Genomic DNA, 26263 nt, shown 5'->3' on the forward strand with positions numbered 1-26263 from the left:
GGCAGGATATAGTTGGTTGTCTTATGGTATTTTCTAATCTTTGACTCATTCGTTGTTTAGAAATCCTTGGGTTAATTTCCACATATTTGTGAGTTGTCCAATTTTCCTTCCATTACTGATTTCTAGTTTCATGCCATTGTGGTCAGAAAAGATACTTTGTATAATTTCAGTCTTTTAAAATTTATTAAGACTTGTTTTGTGTTCTAATATCTATCCTGGTGAATATTTCATGTGCACTTGAGAAAAATGTGTACTCTGGTATTGTTGGTTGGAGTGTTCTGTATGTCTCATAGGTCTGATTGGTTTATAGTGTTGTTCAGGTGCTCTATTCTTTTTTTTTTCCCTTAAATACAATTTATTTAAACTAAAATATGAAAATAAACAGTTCACCCATTTATCCCACACACCCCACACACCCCTGCCTCTTGCAACCACCATTCTATTCTCTATATCTATGAGCTTGGGGTTTTTGTTGTTGTTGTTGTTTAGATTCTATATATAAGAGAGATCATATGGTATTTGTCTTTCTCTGACTTATTTTACTTAGCATAACACCCTCGAGATCCGTCTGTGCTGTTGCAAATGGCAAGATTTCATTCTTTTCTATGGCTGAATAGTATTCCATTGTGTATATGTATATCACAATTTCTTTATCCATTCATGCATCATTGGGCACTTAAGTTGTTCCTGTATCTTGGCTGTTGTAAATAATGCTTCAGTGGACATGGAAGTGCATAAATCTTTTTGAATTAGTGTTTTGTTTTCTTTGGATAAATGCCCAGAAGTTAAACTGCTAGATCATATGGTAGTCTATTTTTAATTTTTTAAGTTAATTTTTATTGTTTATGATAGTTTACAGTCTTGTGAAATTTCAGTTGTACATTATTGTTTGTCATTCGTGTTGTAGGTGCACCCCTTCACCCTTTGTGCCCACCCCTACCCCCTTCCCCTGGTAACCACTAATCTGTTCTCTTTGTCTACAGGTTTAAATTCCTCATATGAGTGGAGTCATACAGAGATTGTCCTTCTCTGTCTGGCTTATTTCACTTAACATAGGTCCCTCAAGGTCCATCCATGTTGTTGTGAATGGGATAATTTTATTTTTTTTTATGGCTGAGTAGTATTCCATTGTATATATATACACCATATCTTCTTTATCCAATCATCAGTTCATGGGCACTTAGGTTGCTTCCATGTCTTGGCTATTGTAAATAATGCTGCAGTGAACATAAGGGTGCATGGGACTTTTGGAATTGCTGACTTCAAGTTCTTTGGATAGATACCCAGTAGTGGGATGGCTGGGTCATATGGTAATTCTATTTTTAATTTTTTGAGAAATCTCCCTACTGTTTTCCATAGTGGCTGCACCACATTGCACTCCCACCAGCAGTGTATGAGGGATCCTTTTTCTCCACAACCTCTCCAACACTTGTTACTTTTTGTTTTGGTTATTTTTGCCATTCTTATGGGTGTAAGGTGATATCTTAGTATAGTTTTGATTTGCATTTCCCTGATGACCAGGGATGATGAACATCTTTTCATGTGCCTATTGGCCATCTGTATGTCGTCTTTGGAGAAGTGTCTGTTCATGTCTCCTGCCCATTTTTTGATTAGGTTGTTTGATCTTTTGTTGTTGAGTTGTGTGAGTTCTTTATATAGTATGGAGATTAACCCTCTGTCAGATAAATAACTTGTAAATATTTTTTCCCAATTAGTGGGCTGTTTTTTTGTTTCAATCCTGTTTTCCCTTGCCTTGAAGAAGCTGTTTAGTCTGATGAAGTCCCATTTGTTTATTCTTTCTATTGTTTCCCTCATTTGAGGGGTTATGGTGTCCGAAAAGATACTTTTGAAACTGTTGTCAAAAGAGTATACTGCCTATATTCTCTTCTAGAAGACTTATTGTTTCAGGCCTCATCTTTAGATCTTTGATCCATGCTTAGATTCCTTCTTATCTGTTATTTATTTACTGTAGGTTTTTGCTTTATGGTTACCATGAGGCTTATGCATAACAACTTATGTCTATAGCAGTCTATTTTAAGTTGGTAACAACTTAAGTTTGATGCCATTCTGAAGCTCAACATTTTCATTCCCTCCCTGCCTTGTTTTATGTTTTGGGGTCTTCTTCTTTTTTTTTGGCTGAGGAAGATTAGCCCTGAGCTACTATCTGTGCCAGTCTTCCTTGACTTTATATGTGGGTTGCTGCCACAGCATGGCTGACAAGTGGTGTAGGTCCACACCTGGCATCCAAACGTGCAAACCCAGGCTGCCGAGGCAGAGCACACCAAACTTAACCACTACACAATGGGGCCAGCCCCTGTTTTATATTTTTGATGTCACATTCTGCATCCTTTTATCTTGTATATTCCTTAACTAATTATTGTCATCATAGTTATTTTTACTACTTTTGTCTTTTAACCTTATACTAGCTTTATGAGTAATTACGCCACTATCTTTATTGTGTATTTATCTTTTCAGTGAGATTTATGCTTTCATATCTGTTCTTGTTACAGTTAGCACCCTTTCTTTTCAACTTAAAGACATCTCTTTAATATTTCTTGTAAGGCCAGATTAGTGATGATGAACTCCATTAGCTTTTGCTTATCCGGAAAACTCTTTTTCACTCTTTCAGTTCTGAATGGTGACTTTGCCAGGTAGAGATTCTTGGTTGGAAGTTTTTTTTCCCCAGTACTTTGAATATATTATGCCACTCTCTTCTAGCCTGGAAACTGTGTGCTGAAAAGTCTGCTGACAGTCTTATGGGGGTTTCCTTATACGTAACAAGTTGCTTTTCTCTTACTGCTTTTAATATTCTCTCCTTGTGTTTAACTTTTGACATTTTAATTATGATATGTCTTGGTGTGGGTCTCTTTGGGTTCTTATTTGAAACTCTGGCCTTCTGGGATCTGGATGTCTGTTTCCTTCCCCAAGTTAGAGAATTTTCAGCCACTATTTCTGCAAATAAGATTTCTACCTCTTTCTCTCTCTCTTCTCAGTCTTGGAGCCCTATAATACAAGTTTTAGTCCATTTGATGTTGTCCCATAAGTCCTTTAAGCTGTCCTCACTTTTGAAGTTCTCTGTTCATCCATTCTTCTCCCTGGTTTGGTGAGCATCTTTAAGATCATTACTTATGAACTCCCTATCGGGTAAATTACTTATCTCCATTCATTAAGATTTTCTTCTAAGGTTTTATCTTATTCTTTCATTTGGAATATATTCCTTTGTTTATTCATTTTGCTTGATTCTCTGTGTTGGTTTCTATACAGTAAATGAAGCAACCACCTCCCCAGTCTTGAAGGAGTGGCCTCACGTAGGAGTTGAATCTTTTCGTTTAGCCATGCCCCAGCTGTTGGTAGTCTGTTAAACGTCTGTGCTTGTCCAGGCAGCCTATTACACAATCATGTGTTGCCTAACAGTGGGGATACATTCTGAGAAATGCATCATGGGGTGATTTTATCATTTTGCAAACATCATAGAGTGTACTTATGCAAACCTACATGGTATAGCCTGCTACACATCTAGGCTATATGGTACTAATCTTATGGGACCACCATCATATATGCTGTCTGTCGTTGACTGAAAGGTCATTATGTGGCCGATGTTTTTAATTTTTAATAGCTCTCAGTAGTTAATGATGTGCCAAGACCTGTCAGTGTCCCTTAGGGTAGGATCTTAGCACCTAGATTCAGGCTGACTGGCAGCCCAGTCCTCAGGCAGCAGCTTTTTAAAGTAGCCAAATATATACAGGCTTGAGGGGCGACAGGTATAAGCTCCACTGGCCACCAGAGCCAGGTGATATGGAGGTGTCACCTGAGCAGCAGTTGAAAAAATCAGAGCTCCAGATGACTGTATAAGCTCCTTTCTAGGAGATATTGGCAAGCTGGAGCAAGGCAGAGGGAGATGGGTGCCAAGATGGCATCCATAACCTATGTTCCCTGAAAGTGGCTCCGTAGGTCACTGAGCGTGTGCCAGACCTGAAGCCTCCCCCTCAGTCCGAAGCTCTAGGACAAGCAGAGTAACCTCCTTCACAGAAAGACTGGGCGGTGTGCCTCCGTTTGCTGTCTGTGTGCAGTGTCTTGAGGGTGGTATGCTGCGAAGAACTGTCCCTGCAATTGCTACAATCCCATGGGACCAAGGAACGCAAGCCCCTCTGGCCACCAGAATCAGATGATCAAAGGGTGTCCCCTGGGCATCAGCTGCAAAAACTAGGCACCAAATGCTTGTAAAGCTCCCCTCCAGAAGACACTAGCGCTCTGTAGCATGGCAGAGGGTGAATACAAAGATAGCGCCTCCCCTCCGAGGTCTGTGAAAAGGATTACAGTCAGCCCCTAGATATGGATTTAATTAGAAGCCTGCCTCTCAGGCCACAGTCATGATGTTTACCTATTAGGCTCCTTCACAGAAAGATCTTGCTCCTAGGTCTGTTGCCTCATTGTGCCCTGAGAGTGATAGCTGTTCAAGAACTCTTCCTCTGTTGGTTACAGTGCTGTTGGACCCACAGATGTAAGCCCCACTGGCCGCCAGAGCCAGGCAATGTAGAAGTTTCCCCTGACAGCAGTCACAAAAATCAGTGCTCCAGACACAGTTGTGAGCTCTTTTCTGGGTGACTGTGATTATCACAATCACTCATGTGACCACAAGCTCCTCTGGCCTCTAGAGCCAGGCAATCAAGAGGCATCCCCTGGGAGGCAGCCACAAAAATCAGGGCACCAGACGCCTTTCAAGGCTTGCTTCCAGGAGATACTGGTGCTCTGGAGCCTGGCAAAGGGAGACCGTGAAGATGGTTCCTGCCAGTCTCTGTCTCCAGAGAGTTTTCCAGCAGGCTCCTAGATGTGTGTGTTAAATTAGATGCCTGGTCCTCAGGCCAAGATTTTAATATAATATAAAGTGATCCTCCTTCACTTTAAGTCTGGGTGCCATCACCTGCCTCTTAACTGGGCCCCGGGGTGGGTGGGCCCAAGCATGTGAGCCCTTTAAGAGGTGTTTCTCAGATTGCTACCATCTTGTGGGTCTCTTGACACTAGCCCCATTGGTTCTCAAAATTAGATGTTTTGGAGGCTTTATCTCAAGTGCATACCTTGAAAGTTGGGGTGCGCAACGTGGGGTTTGAACCCTTCACTCCTCAGGGAGAAGCTCTGAGTTTTGAGTTCCCACCTGGTTGTGGGTTGCCAACGCCAGGGGTGGGGTTTATGGCAAGATTGTGTCCCAGACTCTCCTACCCACTTTGATGTGGTTTTCTTCTTGTTTGCCTGATGTGTAGTCATCACTCAGCCAGCCTTTAGGTTTTTTAAGAGGAAATTGTTCCAGATGTAGCTGAAGACTGAGCATGTCTGTGGGAGGAGATGAGTTCAGGATCTTCCTACATCACCGTCTTGAACTGGGCCAAGTTCTCTATTTTCTTATTGATTTTCTGTCTGGTTTTTCTATCCATTATTGAAAATAGGGTGTTGAAATCTCTATTATTTTAGAACTATCTGTTTTTCTCTTCACTTCTCTCAATTTTTGCTTCATAGATTTTGGGGCTCTATTGTTAGGTTTGCATGTGTTTATGATAGTCATCTTCTTGCTGGATTGAATCTTTTATCAATATAGCCCTTCTGAGTCTCTTGTAATCTTTTTTTACTTTAAATCCATTTTTTGTCTGATCATAAAATCACCACCAGCTCTGTTTTGGTTACTATTTGCATGAAATACATTTTTTTCCAGCCTTTTACTTTCAAATGCTTTGTGGTTTTTTTAATCTAAAGTGAGTGAGTCTCTTGTAGATGGGATCTAGGTGGAATTATTTTTTCTGTCTTAATCCATTCTGCTTATTTCTGCCTTTTAATTAAGGAATTCAATTTATTTTTGTTTAAAATAGTTACTTATAAGGAAGGAGTTACTTCTGCCATATAGCTATTTGTTTTCTCTGTATCTTAATATGTTTCTTGTTACTTATTTCATTACTGCCTCCCTTTTTTGTATTTAGTTGTTTTTTTTGTAGTGAACGTTTTGATTCATTTCTTTTCTGTATATTTTTTAGTTATTTTCTGAGTGATTACAGTTAACATCTTAAACTTATAACAGCCTAGTTTGAATAATAGCAATGTGGTTCAGTAGTATACACTCTACTCCAAAACATCTCTATCCCTCTCCCTTTATATTATTATTACAAATTACATCTTTCTACATCGTTTCCATTTAAATAGATATAATTATTTTATGCATTTGCCTTTAAAATCATATATAAAAAAAGGAGTTACAAATCAAAAATACAATAATTCTGGCTTTTATATTTACCTATGTAGTTACCTTTACCAGTGTTCTGTACTTACGTTACTGTCTAGGGTCCTTTCATTTCATCCTGAAGGACTCAATTTAATATTTCCTGTAAAATAGCTCTACTAAAAATGAACTCCATTAACCTAATGCCAGATTTCCCCTTAGAGTAATGTCTTAAAACATTTATGTAGAATATAGGCAAAGTACACATAGATTATCATCAAATGATCTCTCCCCTGTTGATGCAGTAAAGCAGTAAGTCCCATGGCTGCCTCAGAATCATCCTGGGAACTTATTAAAAACAGGCTTATGGGGCTGGCCCCATGGTGTAGTGGTTAAGTTTAGCATGGTCCACTTCTGTGGCCTGGGTTTGCGGGTTCAGATCCCAAGCACAGGCCTACACCACTCGTCAGCCATGCTGTGGCAGCAACCCACATACAAAATAGAGGAAGACTGGCAACAGATGTTAGCTTAGGGGGAAACTTTCTTGGCAAAAAAAAAAACAAACCAGAGCCAGCCCCATGGCTGAGTGATAAAGTTCGTGTGCTCCGCTTCAGCAGCCCAGGCTTTTGCCAGTTTGGATCCTTGGTGCGGACATGGCACCACTCATCAGGCCATGCTGAGGCAGCGTCCCACATAGTGCAACCAGAACGACCTACAACTAGAATATAGAGCTATGTACTGGGGGGTCTTTGGGGAGAATAAGAAAAAAAAAAAAAGATTGGCAACAGATGTTAGTTCAGGTGCCAATCTTAAAAAAAAACAAACATTCCTTACCCTAGGTTTGTCAGTTTAAGTTCCCCAAGTGATTCTAATGTTCATTCTGATTTGGGATTCACTTAGAAATTCAGGGGGCCAGCCTGGTGACCGAGTGGTTAAGTTCACGCACTCTGCTTCGACGGCCCAAGGTTTCGCCAGTTCACATCCTGGGCACAGACATGGCACCGCTAATCAAGCCATGCTGAGGCGGCATCCCCCATGCCACAACTAGAAAGTACACAACTATGTACCAGGGGGCTTCGGGAGATAAAGGAAAAAAATAAAATCTTTAAAAAAGAAGTTCAGGTGTCCCCTTCAGACGCTTTATGTATTCAATGAGTCTACAGTAACAAGTGGAAAACAGCAAAAATGGTTTGAGGTGTGACTGCTTAACTGAATAACTGGTTCCTATGCACATCAGCCTTATAGCACATGCAGTTCAGAGTTATGTCACAGCAGAATTACATACAAATCCTAGACCTTCTACATAGCTTGCAAATAGTCAAAATGGCAAGACTCTGCTGTGTGCTGGTTTGCTCATCATTGCCAGGCATTAATTCTTGTCAGATCCTCTAAATGTTTATTGAATACCTATAGAATGAGTGTTTATGTGCCTCATGATACTGTCAGACTTTCTCATATTAAGCTACATTTTCATTTTTAATATTTTGATTTAATTTTCTACTTGAATAGTATTAACAGGATATTTCTATTAATCATTAGGGTTTTCTCTATTTTATTATATTCAGGAAACAGAACTTTTCAATAAGCTATTTAATCCATTAAGCAAAAGCACCTACATTTAGTCTCTTTAAAAGGTGAATATGTTTACCATTTAGGTGCCTATGGTTCATGCTTGAAGTTTTAATGACAAAGAATGAAAACAATAGCCATGCCTTTATGAAGAAGATGGCAGAAAACATCAAGTTAACAAAAGATGCCCAGTCTCCAGATGAATCCAAGACAAATGAAGTAAGATATGTGTTAGGCCAGTGGGTATTGAGATGTTACAGGAAAAATATTATGACCCTTGTTCCACTTGTTTTTCCTGACTATTACATAATAAATAAGATTACAGAATATTTCTGAAAATAAATATATTTATAGTCAATTTTTATTTCATTCATTCATCTGCGTTTCATTACAATTGAATTCTGTTATTTTACTGAATGTTTATTCCTCTGAAAAAGACATTAAAACCCTCAAAGGGGCTGACCCAATGGTATAGTCGTTAAGTTCGCGCACTCCACTTCAGCATCCCTCGGGTTTGCAGGTTCAGATCCCAGGTGCAAACCTACACACTGCTCATCAAGCCATTCTTTGGCAGCATCCCACATAAAAAATAGAGGAAGATTGGCACAGATGGTAGCTCAGCAACAATCTTCCTCACCAAAAAAAAAAAAAAGAAAAGAAAAACACTCCTACAGGGCAGGGGGATAAGAACTAATAAAATGTATAACTATGCTGTTTCATGAACTTTTAGTAAGACTTAAAGACAAGTAGATATTCTTATTGTATGTTTCCTTTGGTTTAGTTTGATTGGTTGGTTGTTTTTAATGCATAATTGGCACTCATGTAAAATGAGTTTTTTTGTTTACCAGGAGGCTACATAAGAAGAAATGTCAAACACAAATGTGAAATGTTCAAGGAATAAATAATAACCACATGTCCTTCTTTTGATTTCATTTTATACATTGGGTAGAATTGGTACTTGTGGTTATTTTGCACTACTGAAAGCTATATGTGATCTTTCTTTTTTCCTCCCTAGAAACTTTATACAGTGTGTGATGTGGCTCTGTGTGTTATAAACAGTAAAAGTGCTTTGTGCAATGCAGATTCACCAAAGGATCCAGTCCTTCCAATGAAATTTTTTACACAACCTGAAAAGGTAATTTTCTTCCGCTTCTTTTTCCACCACACTAAACTAATTTAAATTTCAGTTACCATCAACCTCGATGGCAAATTTTGGATTATCTTGACTACAGAGTAAAAAATATCCTTGTGAGTTTATCACAGAATGGGAAATTGTCTTCCAAGGTCTTGAACAGTATCATTCTCACCTTACAAAGTAGGAGAATACAAATCAAGCTTGGTGGTGGTGGTCTTCTGTCAGCTCTTCCTTCTGGATATTTCTAGTATGTAAGAGGAATTTTCAGGTTTTTAAAATTATTTTAATAAAACACTGTTAGCATTTTTGCAGGTAAGAGATAAAATATTTGGTACAGTGTATATATACATCTATATGAAATAAAATGTTAGAATTAGTGGAATTGGTCTTGGCAATTAATAGAACTGGATTCTGTTAGAATTAGTGGAATTGGTCTTGGCAATTAATAGAACTGGATTCTAATCAACCAACTTCTTATTTGAGGGACTTTAGACAAGTTTACTCTTCTAAGCTTCAATTGCATCATCTCTAAAATGCAGGTGATAGCAATATCTATGAACAATTACTATATAATGTCTAGGTTTATGAGAGTTTGTCACATAATAAGCATACAATAAATGATATTAACAATTAATACAGTACATTTATTCTATCAGCAAATTAAGTTTTCCATGTAAGTAGATTTTCCAGCTAACTAAAGCTCTGTTTTTCCAGCTAACTTGTATTTTAAAACTTTTTTTAATGTCTTTTGTTTATTTCCTGCTTTAAGGTGGTGTTTTGAAGTTTGTTTGACTTTCCTGTGCTTTGTTTAAAAAATAAAATCCTAAATATTTTTAATTGGAAAAAATACAGCATTTAAAAATTTATTCTACACATTTGAAACATGAAGATATGCTTCAGAGAATACCCCCCTCTTTATGGAAGAACATTCCAGGAAATGGACTTTCCTACTTTGAATGCCATACTTTGACAAAAAAATTTTTTTCCTTTTTTTTTTTATTGAGGTTATGGATAGATTACAACATTGTGAAATTTGAGTTGTACATTATTTTTGACAAAAATTTTAACCAGATTTTTCTCTAATGACTTAATGTTCAGCATTTACTGTGCCTAGTTTTAATAGGAGGATCACAAGCTATTTGCCCTCTAATTGAATTTACTGTTCTTTATAAACAGTCCTAAGTGAGCTCTTGAATTTAAATTTACTTTGTTGTTGACCCAGGACTATCATGACTAGAAAGATACCCAGATGAATCTTCATACAAGAGCGATCCCATCATAAAGAATTAAATTGCTCTTTGTCACTGTACCTAATTTTAATTGTTTTTTGGTTTGCTATCTGAAACTTAGTGTTTTTAGCCTTCTTAATAACTTAATTTTTTTCTGTTTTCAATGAACAACTTTCCTCACTTCCTTTTCTAATATGTTGCTTTTACTCTGGTATGAATTCAAACAGTAGTCATATTAAGATTAAGCCCAGGCTTTGTAACATTTACTTCAGCTGCCTAAAAGTCTTTGTGCAAAAAAATAATAATAATACAGCTCTGTCTAGAACACTTGTCAAAAGTGTGATTTCTTTATAGGCTCATTTAAGCCCTCTGTTCTTTCTGATGACTCTAGTGTGAAGATAAACTTAGTAAAAGAAAAAATAAAAATTTTACGTGAGATTACTTTAAAATTAATTAGCGTTTTGATTGTAGTAAATAATTTTGCTTCTGTGACACCATTGTAGTTTATTTGTGTGCTGTTCCTAAGATATTTAACAAGGAGACTCATCAAAAGATCAAATTTGAACTCAAGTTTTATGTAGATGTAACTTTCAAGAAAGTACCATCAGTGTCCACATTCAGTTTAATTCATTTATCAACTGGTTAATATCACTGCTTGCCAAAGAATGCTATAATTAATCATATTTTGACGGTGTATGTACCTTTATGATTTGGACAGTCTACCTGTGGTTCTAAGAAGCAAAATATTTTTAATTAAAATGCCAGATTTTTTTTTCAGTCAGGGTAATTTTCTTGAGATTCAGTGTGGAGTTCTTTTAGTGAGTATTAACTGCCTAATATATGCATAGTACCATTTTGGATGCTTTGGAAGCCCAAAAGAAGTAGATTTGATAATACAGTGGAGGAGAAAATAGTTCAAAGAATAAACTGGAGACTGTTTGCCCTAAACCACTTTAAAAAATAGGAGTGTTGTTTTATTTAAAAATGTGATTGAAGTAATTTATCTCTGACGTTTGCCTAAGTCTTATATGCTATTGATTTAATTTTAGAGCTAGACTTATGGTATGAGTTATTAAATATGCTTTGATTATTTGATGAATTGATATGTAAGGACAAATGTAATTTATATTGTGAAGCACGATGCCTGAAAAATCTTATTTGGACAATAAAAATATGCATGTTCACTTTAATTTTTTTTTTTTTTGATAGGACTTCTGTAATGACAAGAGTTATATTTCAGAAGAGACAAGAGTACTTCTGTTAACAGGAAAGGTATTGTGGACTAGATAATTCGGGTATCTTTATCTCATGTTTATATTACTTTTGCCATTCCTAGAAATAATCTTTAAATGTCCCCTAGATTTTATAGTTCCTGATTCTTAAGCATCATATTGTAGATTATAGCAGCTAAAACAGTTTGTTCTGTCATGCTTTTTTTCTTTCCGTGAACCACTCTTTTGAATTATGACCATGTATTCCCATCAGTACTGATTGTCTTCAAGTTATTTAGAATCCACAGAGCAGATTTTCCTGAAAAATGGTGCAATAAATAGGTATGTAAGATAAAGAAAAGAAATAGTTTTGAAATGTTAATGAGTTAGTTTATATTCTATAAAAAGTAATATACCTAAAAAAAGCAAAAGGAAATTTAATTTTTGATAAACATTGTCTAAACTATTATTTATAAACATTCAGTAGTTTATTTGTAAGACATTTTAGTATGTCATATGTATTAAGAATTTCAGTGTTTTGGGGGCGCTTTTTATTTTGATTGAGCAATGAGGAATAATTAAATACTGCCTAGTTATTATTAAGCAGAAGTGATGCTTATGACTTGTAATTGTCTTCAGACAAACATAATTTTATAGGGGCCCGCCCCGTGGCCAAGTGGTTAAGTTTGCGTGCTCTGCTTCAGGAGCCCAGGTTTCGTCTGGTTTGGATCCTGGGCGCAGACTTGGCACCGCTCATTAAGCCGTACTGAGGCGGCATCCCACATGCCACAAGTAGAAGGAACCACAACTAAAAATACACTACTATGTATGGGGGGGCTTTGGGAGAAAAAAAGGAAAAATAAAATCTTTTAAAAAACCCGTAATTTTATAGAATTATCATGTCTAATAAAGTTAGGATTTAACTTTCCAAAGTAATAACAATTCCTTGGCTTAGGCTAAACAATATCTCTTACATGAGTCTAAATTTATATTTATTCTTTTCAGTAAGGTATAAAGTAACATGTATATGTGTAATTTTTAGCCAAAACCTGCTGGAGTACTTGGTGCAGTAAACAAGCCTTTATCGGCAACGGGAAGGAAACCATATGTTAGAAGCACTGGAACTGAGACTGGAAGCACTATTAATGTCAATTCAGAGCTGAACCCTTCAACTGGAAGTCGATCAAGGCAATTCTTTTTTCCAATTATTTTTGTTACTATTACTCACTACTTGGTTCATCTTTGAATTTTTTCCTGAACACTGTATCACAATAATGAACTTCAGGAAATGTTTGGTACAAAATGATAGTGCTGAATTTTAGTATAGTAGGTGTTGGAAATTGAGAGTGTACTATACATTTTGAAACCATATAGCGTTCTAAGTGTATGGAAAAGTTAAAAGGAAAAAATGTAAGAATTTATAATATAACTAATTTGCATGGAAATGTGTGTATATATATATGTATATGTGAAAATTTAACACTTAGGAAAACTATGAAAATATAACTCTAGAATTTATATACATTTTAGTTTTTAACTCAATCAAATTAGTATATTATGAGTTGAATAAAGATAACATTGTTAAAACATTTTCCACTTATAAAAATATTTCATGTTACTGTCTTAGCTACTACATAAAAATTTCCTGCTGACCCTCCTCTTATCAACACTAAATATTGAGGCTTTTAAACATTTTATTCTTACTCATGAAATTTTAAGAATGAACTCAACTGGTGGTGTTCTAAACACATTTTTAGTGGTAGAACCCCAAAATATAAAATAAATTAACATGGAACATCTGTGGTTTACAGAGATGATGGGGCTCAAACACCTCCCCTGTGGCCTCTTCTTACAGCCCTCTCCCTTGCGGAACACTAAAAACATAGACTGGAGAGGCCAGTCCCTTGGCATAGTGGATAAGTCCGGCACACTCTGCTTCAGCGGACTAGGTTCATAAGTTTGGATCTCGGACATGAACCTACACCACTTGTCAAGCCTTACCTTGGCGGTGATCCACATACAAAATAGAGGGAGATTGGCACAGACGTTAGCTCAGGGCTGATCTTTCTCAAGCAAAAAAAGGAGGAAGAAGATTGGCAGTGGATGTTAGCTCAGAGCAAATCTTCCTCACCAAAAAGAAAGAAACAGACTGGAGACAGTTATACTATACTCTCATCTTTTGTTGTATTTTTGTTTTAGAGTTTCCCGCTCCCAAGAGAGAGGCTTAAAATAGTTGTGTTATTCTATTTCTTGATAACTCATCTTTCTGTCAGGTGGTTTTAGGCAGTCATTTCTGTCTTACTTTAATAAGGTTAAATGGAAATCAGTAACATGGTATAACAGAGCAGTGGTCCATAACCACGGAAGATCTGACTCATGCTAATGCTGCTTCACTTGGCCAGGCTTCTAACCAGCCAGAGCCTCTCTTTCCTTACTGGTATAGTGAGAGTAAACTTGCTGCTTATGTGGTGAAATGAAGCTTTGGTTGACTTTTCTTCAGCAGAGAACAGAGTTCAGAGGCAGCAGAAACTGGAGTTAGTGAAAATGAAGAGAACCCTGTGAGAATTATTTCTGTCACGCCTGTAAAGAATATTGACCCGGTAAAGAATAAGGTAAATTTTAAAATTTAGAAGATTCTTACTACAATTTCATGGTAGGGTTAGAAACCCACAGTCAAGAAGTTAATGTATACTACTTATTATACATGTGTGTACCACCCCCTGCTATACTTACTGTGTTTCAACTCTCCAAAAATGATTCTGCCTACGTTCGCTCACTCCATTTTACAAGAGTTTATGTGGTCACCCATAATGCTGTCCTTCTCCCACACTACTCCCAACACCTTGAAAGAATAGGAATTGAGAGTTTTTGAGATCTTACTTTCAAAAGTTCATTGACTCCTGCCAAAGATCAGCACTCTGTTTTCTTTCTACTGTATTTTAAAAAGTTAAACTTAGAGTTAACCTTTTAAAATATGGTTGAGTTTTTAACTGCTTCGTTCTTTGTTCTTGGTCTTCTAACTATGGCATCCAGTTTTCTTAATCTTTTGGCGGGATAGAAAGAAGTATAACATTGGTAGGAGCATCAGAAAGACATGGGTCTGAATCCTGGCTCTGCTGTTCACTAGCTGTGTGTTTACTTGGGTAGATTGCCTGACTTCTCTAAGCTTCCATTCAACTGTAGAATGAAAATGATAACTTACCTCAGTAAGAATGGCATGAAGATACTATTATTTTTTTCCTACAGAATCATATTCTTGACATACTTAACTTTTTATTGCCCATCATATGTTTAGTGTGTTCATTGAATGTTTTAGAAATTACCCTCAGTTACATAAAATAAAGACTCTATACAGTTATTCCACAGTAGCTGAACTTTTCCTGTCCAAACTCATTATCTGAACTCAAACTGAATAGATAAGGATACATTTTTAGATCAGCCTCTCTTTATCCAAACTCATGCTGTTTGCTATCTGAACTCTTCAGTATGTCAGTAGATTCAGGTAACAGGGAACCTCTCACTGTCAAATTCTTAGAATTAAGAAACCAGTAGATTTGAATATTATGGGATCCTTTTAGAGAAACAGTCTTGATGTAAAATGCATATTTCCCCAGACATTCAGTTAAACGTACCTATGATACGTATTAAGAGGTGGTACAGGGATATAAATGTTTATCTAGTACAAATAGCTATCTATAATCTTTCCAGCCTCTGCTGTAAAATTCTATATAAGATAAATTGGACATTTAAATTCTAATTTCTAAGGGGCGAAAATGTTACTTTCTGATTGAGCTATAATATTACATTGTTCCAAACCCTCGTTTTAACTTTTTCACACTTCCAAAGACTGTCTTAACAAATCTGCTGTAGCCTGAAGAGACAGGGGTTGTATTTTGGCAAAACCCTGATAACTTGCCAGTTAGGTCTCCCATAAGTTGATAAACAGTCATGTTTTTCCAGGATCTGGTCCTCAGTCTTTTAGGCTCAAAAGACTATCTTGTTAGTATAGTAAAAGAAGATAAAGATCTAAGGGAGTGTTTCTTGGTAACCAATTTCTCAAAGAGATTGATGCGTAAACCAATTCACTAGACATGTATATTAAAAAACTGGATGTACATTTTACAAATCAGCACATTCTCTGCTATTATTTACTCTATGAGGGAAATCAAATTGTAATATGAAGGATGAATAAGGAGGTGGTTAAAAGAAGAACCAAGACTACACATTCTCTGGATTCAGGCAAGTGATACTGCCAATGTGGTCCTTTAGGAGGCTTCTTTTTCTTTGTGCTTGTCCAGCTGTTTCCCTCTTCATTTGGCTTTTACATGAGTTCTTTATCCATATGAACATGGATATAATGTTCGTAAGTGTGTAAATATCATGTGCATGATTTTTTTTTTTTTAAGATTTTGTTTTTTTCCTTTTTCTCCTCAAAGTCCCCCGGTACATAGTTGTATATTCTTCATTGTGGGTCCTTCTAGTTGTGGCATGTGGGACACCACCTGAGCGTGGTTTGATGAGCAGTGCCATATCTGTGCCCAGGATTCAAACCAACGAAACACTGGGCCGCCTGCAGCGGAGCACGTGAACTTAATCACTCGGCCACGGGACCAGCCCCATGTGTGTGTGATTTTTGATGCGGTCTTTTTTTGTTTGTTTTAAACAGCCTAATCTGTGTTCTTTTTTTCCTCTACAGTCTTATCATTTTCACGTGTTTATATACATAAATACTTGCTTTCCCCTTTTTTGCCACTACAAACAATGTTGCATTAAATATTCTTTATAGATTTTATTTCTATTGGCTAAGTTCCTAGTAGTGAGATTGCTGAGTCAGAGTAAATGTATTACAGATTGTAGATATTTCCGTACTGCTTTCTTGAAAAATTGGAACCCTTGACATCTCTACCAGCAGAGTATGTGAGTACCTTTTACTCTACATACCCAACAGCAACAGCTTTTATAGTTCTTTTGAAATTTTTCAGTATGAAGTATCAAAACTAATGCCCTACTATTGTTTTAATTTGCATTTCTCTAACTACCAGTATTTTTGTTAACCACTTGGATGTTCTCTTCTGAATTGCCAGTTCATATTTGCCTATTTTTAAATTATCTTTTTTTTTGGTCTAACTCAATTTCTGATGCCATCCTACTTTTATCTCTTGTTAACGTTCTTGCTCCCTTCCAATCCAGTCACCATATAGCAGCCAATTTGATCTTTTTAAAATGTAATTTGAATTATATTTGTCCTCTATTTATAGTCCTTCAATGACTTTCGTTAGCACTTAGAATAAAATCAAATTTCTTAACATATCCTATAAGGCATTCGTGATCTGGCCCATGCTGCTTCTCCTGCATTATCTTACACCAGTCGCCTGTCATTCCTTATGGCTCAAGGTCCTTAAATCTTTCAAGCTCTTTCCCTCTTCAGGTGCTTTATGCTGCCTCTTTCCTCTGTCTAGAATACTTCAGCTTTCATATGATGGGTTCTACTTTGATATTGTTTAAATAATTCTCCAAAAGAACCAATTAGAAATTGATGCTTCCTTTGATTTTTTCAGAATGCTCTGTTCTTTCGTCTCTTAACGAACGTATCTAAATGTTTATTTGCTCTTTTAAAAATTAGTCATCTACATACTAATCTGCATGAGGACAGGAACAATTTCAGTTTTGTTCCCAAATCTGTGCCTAGCAACCACTGTACCTAGTAGGCCTTCAGTCGAATGAATGATTCCTACTTCAGGTTTAATAGTACTTATTTGCTTTATTGACCCATCCTGTTTTCCCCGGAATCACCATCTTTCTCCAGGGTGACTTTGTATCTCTCTTCTCTGATCCGTTGTGTATTGTTTTACAGTTTAATTCTTGGTGGGTCACCTTACTCTTGTTCCTTTATTATGTATTATCCATCCTCTTATAATGATTAACATTAAAGTAAACCTGAAAATGAAACACTGATTTGAAAAGTAGATTTTCTCACTTAAATTAATACTTTCATGAGTTTTTATTTAAGTAAATTTTCTTGAAACATGAAGATTTATAATTCTTTCCCTGGTCATTCTGAAAAGATTTTGAGGAAAATGGAAATTAATTAATTAATTAATTGAAAAGAGAAGTCTGTTTTTTTGAATGATGATAGTGGTCCTTTGTTTCCCTTTAACCAATTAAAATTTTATCAATGAAATATCATTCCTATGAAGTCACTTTTATTCTGAAAACTGTTATTCCTCCTGAAGTCCATTATGTCTGTTATAAATAGGATCTTATTACTTTGACTTTTTAGGTGACTTAATATGATTAATATATATGCTAAACTAGAAGGAGGAAAAAAGAAAATGTTCAGAAAAAACTGAAAAGTTAAGGACTAATGCAGTAAGAAGCGACAAAAGTAACAGTGAATGAGTGGAATGAGAAATTACCTTTGTGTTACAGAACTACCAAGATTATTATAGTTAAATGCATCATAGAGAAGGAACATAGCATATTGAATTATGAAAACAGGCTTCCCTTTTTTGAAAAGTGATAAATTTAAAGCCTAGCATCAATAAAAAGGACCTTTTCATTTAGAATGAGTGTGATAACAAAAGCAAGTAGATTCTCTGTATTTTATATATACTGCCTGTGCTTTTTTTTTTCCCCCGATCTATCTTTTCCCTTTGTTTTTTTCAGTTATTTTATTGAAGTTGTAATGGTTTATAACATTGTGTAATTTCAGGTATACGTTATTCAGTTATCAGTTTTTGTATAGAGTGCATCATGCTCACCGCCATTAGAGTAATTTTTATCCATCACCATAAATATGTGCGCCTTTACCTCTTTTGCCCAACCCCCAACATCCTTCCCTTCTGATAACCACTAATCCGTTGTCTTTATCCATGTGTTTGTTTATCTTCCACATATGAGTGAAATCATGCAGTGTTTGTCTTTCTCTGTCTGGCTTATTTGGCTTAACGTAATACCCTCATGGTCCATCCATGTTCTAAATGGGACAAATTTGTCCTTTTTTATGGCTGACTACTATTCCTGTGTGTGTGTGTACACACCACATCTTTTTTATTCATTCATTGGTCGATGGGGCACTTGGGTTGCTTCCACATCTTGGCTATTTTGAATAATGCTGCAATGAACATAGGGGTGCATAAATCTCTTAGAATTGTTGATTTCAAGTTCTTTGGATAAATACCCAGTAGTAGAATAGCTGGGTCGTATGCTATTTCTATTTTTAGGTTTTTGAGAAATATCCATACTATTTTCCATAGTGGCTGCACCAGCTTGCATTCCCCCCAACAGTGTATGAGGGTTCCCTTTTCTCCACACCTCTCCAACATTTGTTATTTTTGTGTTAGTGATTATAACCATTCTAACAGGTGAAAGGTGATATCTAAGTGTAGTTTTGATTAGCATTTCCCTGATGATTAGTGATGTTGAACATCTTTTCATGTGCCTGTTGGCCATCTGTATATCTTCTTTGGAAAAATGTCTGTTCATATCCTCTGCCCATTTTTTGATCGGATTGTTTTTTTGTTGTTGAGTTGTATGAGTTCATTATATATTTTGGAAATTAACCCCTTATCAGATATATCATTTGAAAAATATTTTCTCCCAGTTGGTGGGTTGTCTTTTGGTTTTGTTCCTGGTTTCCATTACCTTGCAGGAGCTCTTTAGTCTGATGAAGTCCCATTTGTTTATTTCTTCTTTTGTTTCCCTTGCCCGAGTAGATGTGGTATTCGAAAAGATGCTGCTAAGACCAATGTCAAAGAGTGTATTGCCTATGTTTTCTTCTAGGAATTTTATGGTTTCAGGTTTTCTACTTAAGTCATTTAGCCATTTTGAGTTAATTTTTGTGTATGCCATAAGATAATAATCTGCTTGCGTTCTTTTGCATGTGGTTGTCCACTTTTCCCAACACCATTTATTGAAGAGACTTTCCTTTCTCCATTGTATGTTCTTGGCTCCTTTGTCAAAGATTAGCTGTCCATAGATGTGCGGTTTTATTTCTGGGCTTTTGATTCTGTTCATTGATCTGTGTGTCTGTTTTTGTACCAGTACCATGCTGTTTTTATTACTATAGCCTTGTAGTACATTCTGAAGTCAGGGATTGTGATGCCTCCAACTTTGTTCTTTTTTCTCAGGATTGCTTTAGCTATTCAGGGTCTTTGTTGTTCCATATAAATTTCAGGATTATTTATTCTATTTCCATGAAGAACGTCATTGGGATTGTGATTGGGATTGCATTGAATCTGTAGATCGCTTTAGGAAATATGGACCTTCCAATCCATGTGCAAGAACTATCTTTCCATTTCTTTGTCATCTTTGATTTGTTTTAGTAACGTCTTATTGTTTTTATTGTATAGGTCTTTTACCTCCTTGGTTAAATTTATTCCTAGATATTTTATTTTTGTTACAATTGTAAATGGGATTGTATTCTTGAGTTCTCATTCTGTTAGTTCCTTGTTAGTGTATAGAAATGCAACTGATTTTTGTGAGTTGATTTTGTACCCTGCAACTTTGCTGTAGTTGATTATTTCTAATTGTTTTCTGATGGATTCTTTAGGGTTTTCTATACATAGGATCATGTCATTCACAAACAGGGAGAGTTTTACTTCTTCCTTTCCAATTTGGACACTTTTTATTTCTTTTGCTTGCTTAATTGCTCTGGCCAAAACCTCTAGTACTGTGTTGAATGGAGTGGTGAGAGTGGGCACCCATGTCTTCTTCCTGTTCTCACAGGGATGACTTTCAGTTTTTCCCCACTGAGTGTGATGTTGGCTCTGGGTTTGTCATATATGGCCTCTATTATGTTGAGGTACTTTCCTTCTATACCCATTTTATTGATAGTTTTTTATCATAAATGGATGTTGGATTTTGTCAAATGCTTTTTCTGCATCTATTGAGATGATCATGTGATTTTTTTTTATTCCTCATTTTGTCAGTGTGGTGTATCACATTGATTGATTTGTGGATGTTGAACCATCCCTGTGTCCCTGGTATAAATCCTACTTGGTCAGTGTATGATCCGTTTAATGTATGTCTGTATTTGATTTGCCAATATTTTGTTGAGGACTTTTGCATCTCTGTTCATCAGTAATATTGGCCTGTAATTTTCCTTCTTTGTGTTGTCCTTGTCTGGCTTTTGGATCAGAGTGATGTTGGCCTCGTAAAATGTGTTAGGAAGTATTCTGTATTCTTCAGTTTTTTGGAATAGTTTGAGAAGGATAGGTATTAAATCTTCTTTGAATGTTTGGTGGAATACTCCAGAGAAGCCATCTGGTCCTGGACTTTTATTTTTTTGGGAGGTTTTTGATTACTGTTTCAATCTCTTTACTTGGGGTTGTTCTATTCAGATTGTGTATTTCTTCTTGATTCAGTTTTGGGAGGTTTTAAGAATCCAAAATTTCTCCATTTCTTCTAGATTGTCCAATTTGTTGGCATATAGTTTTTCATAGTATTATCCTGTAATCCTTTATATTTCTGTGGTATCTGTTGTAATTTCTCCTCTTTCATTTCTAATTTTATTTATATGAGCCTTGTCTCTCTTTTTCTCAGTGAGTCTGGGTATGGGTTAGTCAGTTTTGTTTATCTTCTCAAAGAACCGTCTCTTAGTTTCATTGATCTAGAACTTTCTACTGCTTTTTTGGTCTCTATTTCATTTATTTCTGCTCTAATTTTTATTATTCCCCTCCTTCTGCTGACTTTGGGCTTTGTTTGTCCTTCTTCTAGTTCTGTTAGGTGTAGTTTAAGATTACTTATTTGACATTTTCCTTGTTTGTTCAAGTGGGCCTATATTGCTATGAATTTCCCTCTTAGAACCATTTTGCTGTATCCCACGTGAGTTGGTATGATGTATTTTTGTTTTCATTTGTCTCCAGGTATTTTTAAATTTCTCCTTTGATTTCTTCGTTGATCCAGTGGTTGTTCATAACATGTTGTTTAGTATCCACATATTTGTAACTTTCCTAGCTTTTTCTTGTAATTAATTTCTAGTTTCATAGCATTGTGATCAGAGAAGATGCTTGATATGATTTCAATCTTCTTAAATTTATTGAGGCTTGCCTTGTTCCCCAGTGTATGGTATATCTTTGAGAATGTTGCATGTGCATTTGAGAAGAAAGTATATTTTGCTGGTTTTGGTTGGAATGTTCTATATATATATCTATTAAGTCCCTCTGGTCTAGGTTTTCATTTAAGTCTACTATGTCTTATTAACTTTCTGTCTGGATGATTAAGTGGGGTGTTGAGGCCCCCTACTATTATTGTGTTGCTGTCAGTTTCTCCCTTTAGGTCCATTAATAGTTGCTTTATATACTTGGTGCTCCTGTGTTAGGCGCATATATATTCATAAGTGTTATGTCCTCTTGGTGGAGTGTCCCTTTTATCATTGTATAGTGTCCCTCTTTGGCTCTCACTGCCTTTTTTGTCTTGAAGTCTGCTTTGTCTGATATGAATATGGCAACACCTGCTTTCTCTTGCTTGCCGTTTGCTTGGAGTATCATCTTCCATCCCTTCGCTCTGAGCCTGTGTTTGTCTTTAGAGCTGAAATGTGTTTCCTGGAGGCAGCATATTGTTGGGTCTTGTTTTTTAATCCATCCAGCCACTCTGTGTCTTTTGATTGGAGAATTAAATCCCTTTGCATTTAGAGTGATTAGTGATAGATGAGAGCTTAATACTGCCATTTTATCACTTGTTTTCTGGTTGTTCTGTATTTCCCTTCTTTCTCATCCCTTGTATTTCTGACTGCCATTTCAGGTTGGTGGTTTTCTGTGATGGTTTTCTCTTAATTTATGATTTGTGTCTCTGCTCTGATTTTTTGTTTAGTGGTTACCATGAGGTTTGTATAAAAGATCTCGTAGATGAACTAGTCCATTTTCTGATAGCCTCTTATCTCCGTTATCCTAAGCAGGTTCCATCCCTTCCCTTTTCCCCTTCTGAGTTATAGTTGTCACAAACGATCCTGTTTTGTATTGTGAGTTTGTAATTAAAATGAAGTGTTTATAGTTATTTTTGATGCTTTCCTTCCTTTTGGCTTTTATGTTTTAACTGTTTGCTTACCTGTTCTCATGAAGAGCTTCACTTTTCTGATTTTGTCTGTCTATTTATCTCCTTGCTCAAGGCTTTGTAAACCTTTGCCTTTTTGTTTCAGGTGTGAGGGCATCCTTGATCATTTCTTGTAAGGAAGGTCTGGTGGTTATGAACTCCCTCAGCTTTTGTTTATCAGGGAAAGTTTTATTTCTCCATCATACCTGAAGGATAGTTTCACTAGATAGAGTATTCTTGGCTGAAAATTTTTGTCTTTTAGTATTTTGTATATGTTATTCCAATCTCTCCTAGCCTGTAATGTGTTTGCTGAGAAAGCCACTGAAAGCCTGATAGGGGTTCCTTTGTAGATTATTTTCTTCTGCCTTGCTGCCTTGATATTTTTTCTTTGTCATTGACTTTGCCAGTTTTACTGTTATATGCCTTGGAGACGTCTTTTTGTGTTGCTGTAATTAGGATTTCTGTTGGTTTCATTTACTTGTAAGTCCAGTTCCTTCCTCAGGTTTGGAAAGTTCTCAGCTATTATTTCTTTAACAAGCTCTCTGCTCCTTTCTCCCTCTTGTCTCCCTCTGTAATACCTATAATCCTTATGTTGCATTTCCTAGTTGAGTCCTATATTTCTTGAAGACTGTCTTCATTTTTTTTGTGTTAGTTCTCTCTCCTACTCTACCTGAAGCAGTTCTATGTATCTGTCCTCCATAACATCAGCTTTGTTTTTTAAGTTTTCTAGATTGTTTTTTATCTGATTCATTGTGTTATTCATCTCCAGAATTTCTGTTTTTTTTGTTTGAGTTTCAGTCTCTTTGGTGAAGAATTCCTTCTGCTCATTAATTTTTTTCATGAGTTCATTGAACTGTCTTTCTGATTTTCTTGTAACTCGTTGAGTTTCTTATGATAACTATTTTGAATTCTCTGTCATTTAGATTGTAAATTTCTGTGAGTTCAGGTTTGGTTTCTGGAGACTAGTCATTTTTCCTCCTGCTCTGGACTGTTAGTGTAGTTCTTCATGGTGTTTGATGAACTGATCCTTTGGTGGCACATAATGGTAGCATCAGGTCGCAGATTCCATTTGCTGCCACTGGGCTGGGAGGTCAGGAGCTGTGTTTTCTCAACCCACCACATCTGCTGGAAGTTGTGCCAATAGGGCTGTCCCCATTTGCCTGCTGGCCACAGCCGTTTAGCAGGCACAGGCACTCTGGTGCAGATCTGCTGACTTGGCCAGGCACTAGCCGAGCTGGTGTGGTAGGTGGGTCAGGGGGTTGAGGGCTGCTTTCTTTCCTGCCCATGTGAGCCACTCTGTGCGCCTATGGGCAGTTTGCCTGGGCTGCTGCATTTGGTGGGGGCACCCACACGGTGGTTGAGCCACACCACTTGATGTGGAGCATTCCCACAGGCCTGGTTGACACTCTAAAAGTGAAAGCATTCACACAGAGGCCTGTCTGCTCCCCAGCCACCTCTTACAGTCACATGCCTGCTGCTGCGTGAGGACCCACAACCTAGATTGCTCCCCCTGGGGGAGGGGGAAGGGAAGAGGATCCACTCCCCTCCTTCCACTGCTCCCTGGGGATCAAGTACCCGCACTTTCAGATGTATAGTTGTGTGGATCTCTCAGACATCCTACTGTGCTTTGTAGGGATCCTCTGTTGGTCAGTGAATGTCCATTTGTTTGTAACTTAGTAGGGGAGAGACTAAGGAAACAGCTCACTCCACCATGATGCTGGTGTCACTCTCCCCACTGCTTGTGCATTTTAATAAGCATTTACAGGATGCATTATATGTGCCAAGCCCTATGGTAGGTACCATGCTCAGTTCCTGCCCTCAAGGAGTATACATTGTTAATGGGATGTAAGCACTTAACTGGAAGCCCTGAAATGCCAATTCCTTTAAAATACTTTCAGACTACTTCCTACTAGTACACATCATTGATATTTAAGGATTTGTGTTTTATTCTCTTTCAGGAGATTAATTCTGATCAGGCTACCCAGGGCAACATCAGCAGTGACCGAGGAAAGAAAAGAACAGTAACAGCAGCTGGTACAGAGAATATCCAACAAAAAACAGATGAGAAAGTGGATGAATCAGGACCACCTGCCCCTTCAAAACCCAGGAGAGGACGTCGACCCAAGTCTGAATCTCAGGGCAATGCAACCAAAAATGATGATATAAATAAACCTCTTAGCAAGGGAAGAAAGAGAGCCGCGGTCAGTCAGGAAAGCCCTGGGGGTTTGGAAGCAGGTAATGCCAAAGCACCCAAACTGCAAGACATAGCCAAAAAGGCAGCACCAGCAGAGAGACAGATTGACCTACAAAGGTAATGTCCACTATTCTTTCTGAGCTTTGAACTTAGACATTTTATTTTATTCTTAGTATGTGCCAGTCACCCCTAAACAACCCAGGCTTTTGGGAGTGAAAACCGCCCTGGTTTTCCTGAGTCGGTTTTAATGTCATTTGTGTTTATCTCATAACCTTCAGGACATGAATTTGAAGAGAGATCTCCTTTTTTTTTCTTCGGTTAATTTTTAATTTAGGATATGGTGTTTTTATATTTCTATTTATTAGCAAGGACAATGTTATCTTTTGCTTGATGTTCTTCACATAGTTGCATAGAGTTTACTTAATATAAAGGATTGCCTTTTGGATACAAAGGTCGCCCAATGGAGAAGATAGAAGTCATGACACATGAACAAGTATACCCTGCTCTTTAATTCGTCTTGTTACATTAATTTTAATATAAGTCAACAACTGACCCCTCTCCCACCCTCCCCAATGAAATAACCTCACAGCTGCTCATCTTTGATCATTCTCGGGCTGGGATTTCAGATATTCTGCACTATAACAGTGGTGCCCCAGTTGGAGATCTAGAAGTTGGCTCCTTCCAAACTTGACCAACAATTAGAACTTATCCCTACCCCCTTCTTTCCCCTCGTGTACCTACACCTAACTCATCTCCCCCTGAGTTAGACTAGAAGCATCTGAGTTCCTTCTAGGAAAGAGCCAGCTTGGTCATCTCAGGATACCCCCACCACCCTGCTTCAGTATTTTTATAAAGAACAGTGTTGCTGAAGCATATGTGTTTGTAAGTCTATTTTTTAAATTACCATTTATGAAATTCTGAAGTTTGGGGCTGTTAAATTTTCTTATATTTTAAATGTCTCTGGGTACCTTTTACAACATCTCATGGCCCCAGATGCAGGTCCAATCCTGAGCTAAGTAATACTTTTCTCTCCTACTCATTTCGAGTTTTTTGGACTAATAAGTGTAGTAATGAAAGCCAATACTGGGGGCAAATATGCTCAGCCTCAGCCTCCTGTTCTTCATCAGTAAGACGGTGTGATAATACCTTCCTCAAGGGATTATTCTTAGAATTAAATGGATCAATAAATATAAAGCACTTAAAGTGCCTTGCACAGAATAAATGCTCAGTTTTTTGTTATACCATTGTTTTGAATTCTAGTTGCTTTACCCCTTAATAAATTTTTCAGTTATATAAAAGTTCAAAAGTTTCCTTAGATTGCCAGAATTTTCTAAAGGGTTTCTAGAATTCTATTCTAGCCACACCTTACCTCTTATTAGCTGTCGTTTTGACATCTAACCAAAATGTCCAGGTAGGTACTTGGACCCTGAAAATGTTTTCAGTAGCAACTAGATTTTTTGTCTGAATTAAGGCATTATAAAACTCATTGCTTTACTTTTAGCTACACCATATGCCCAAACATCATTAAATAAACAAAAATGGCATTGGACCTTCTTTAAAATCTTAAAATGTCTCTTTTAAGAGTGAAAAGTACTATAGAAGTCTTAAGAGTGCCAATTAGTAGATCAGTGGGTGGCGTGGTATCCAAAATACAGAATTCTGTGATGGTTTTATATTCTCTGTGAAGTTAGA

The 26263-nt window shown here is 36.9% G+C and overlaps 1 protein-coding gene across 12 annotated transcripts in view; it reads left to right on the forward strand.

Moving 5' to 3' along the window:
* The window catches only part of PDS5A (PDS5 cohesin associated factor A), a 165293-nt gene that overhangs the window by 131383 nt on the left and 7647 nt on the right, over positions 1-26263 (forward strand). For 6 of the 12 annotated variants that reach the window (XM_070263969.1, XM_023638213.2, XM_070263971.1 and 3 more), the window contains exons 27-32: positions 7858-7990; positions 8787-8906; positions 11345-11407; positions 12389-12534; positions 13850-13958; positions 24336-24688. In XM_070263969.1, the coding sequence (XP_070120070.1) occupies positions 7858-7990; positions 8787-8906; positions 11345-11407; positions 12389-12534; positions 13850-13958; positions 24336-24688 (924 nt within the window). Of the gene's footprint in view, positions 1-7857; positions 7991-8786; positions 8907-11344; positions 11408-12388; positions 12535-13846; positions 13959-24335; positions 24689-26263 lie in introns of all 12 variants that reach the window. The other 6 variants (XM_070263966.1, XM_070263960.1, XM_070263968.1 and 3 more) reach the window with 1 other exon arrangement.

This window comes from Equus caballus, chromosome 3, assembly GCF_041296265.1.
Source record: "Equus caballus isolate H_3958 breed thoroughbred chromosome 3, TB-T2T, whole genome shotgun sequence".
Lineage (NCBI taxonomy): Eukaryota > Metazoa > Chordata > Mammalia > Perissodactyla > Equidae > Equus > Equus caballus.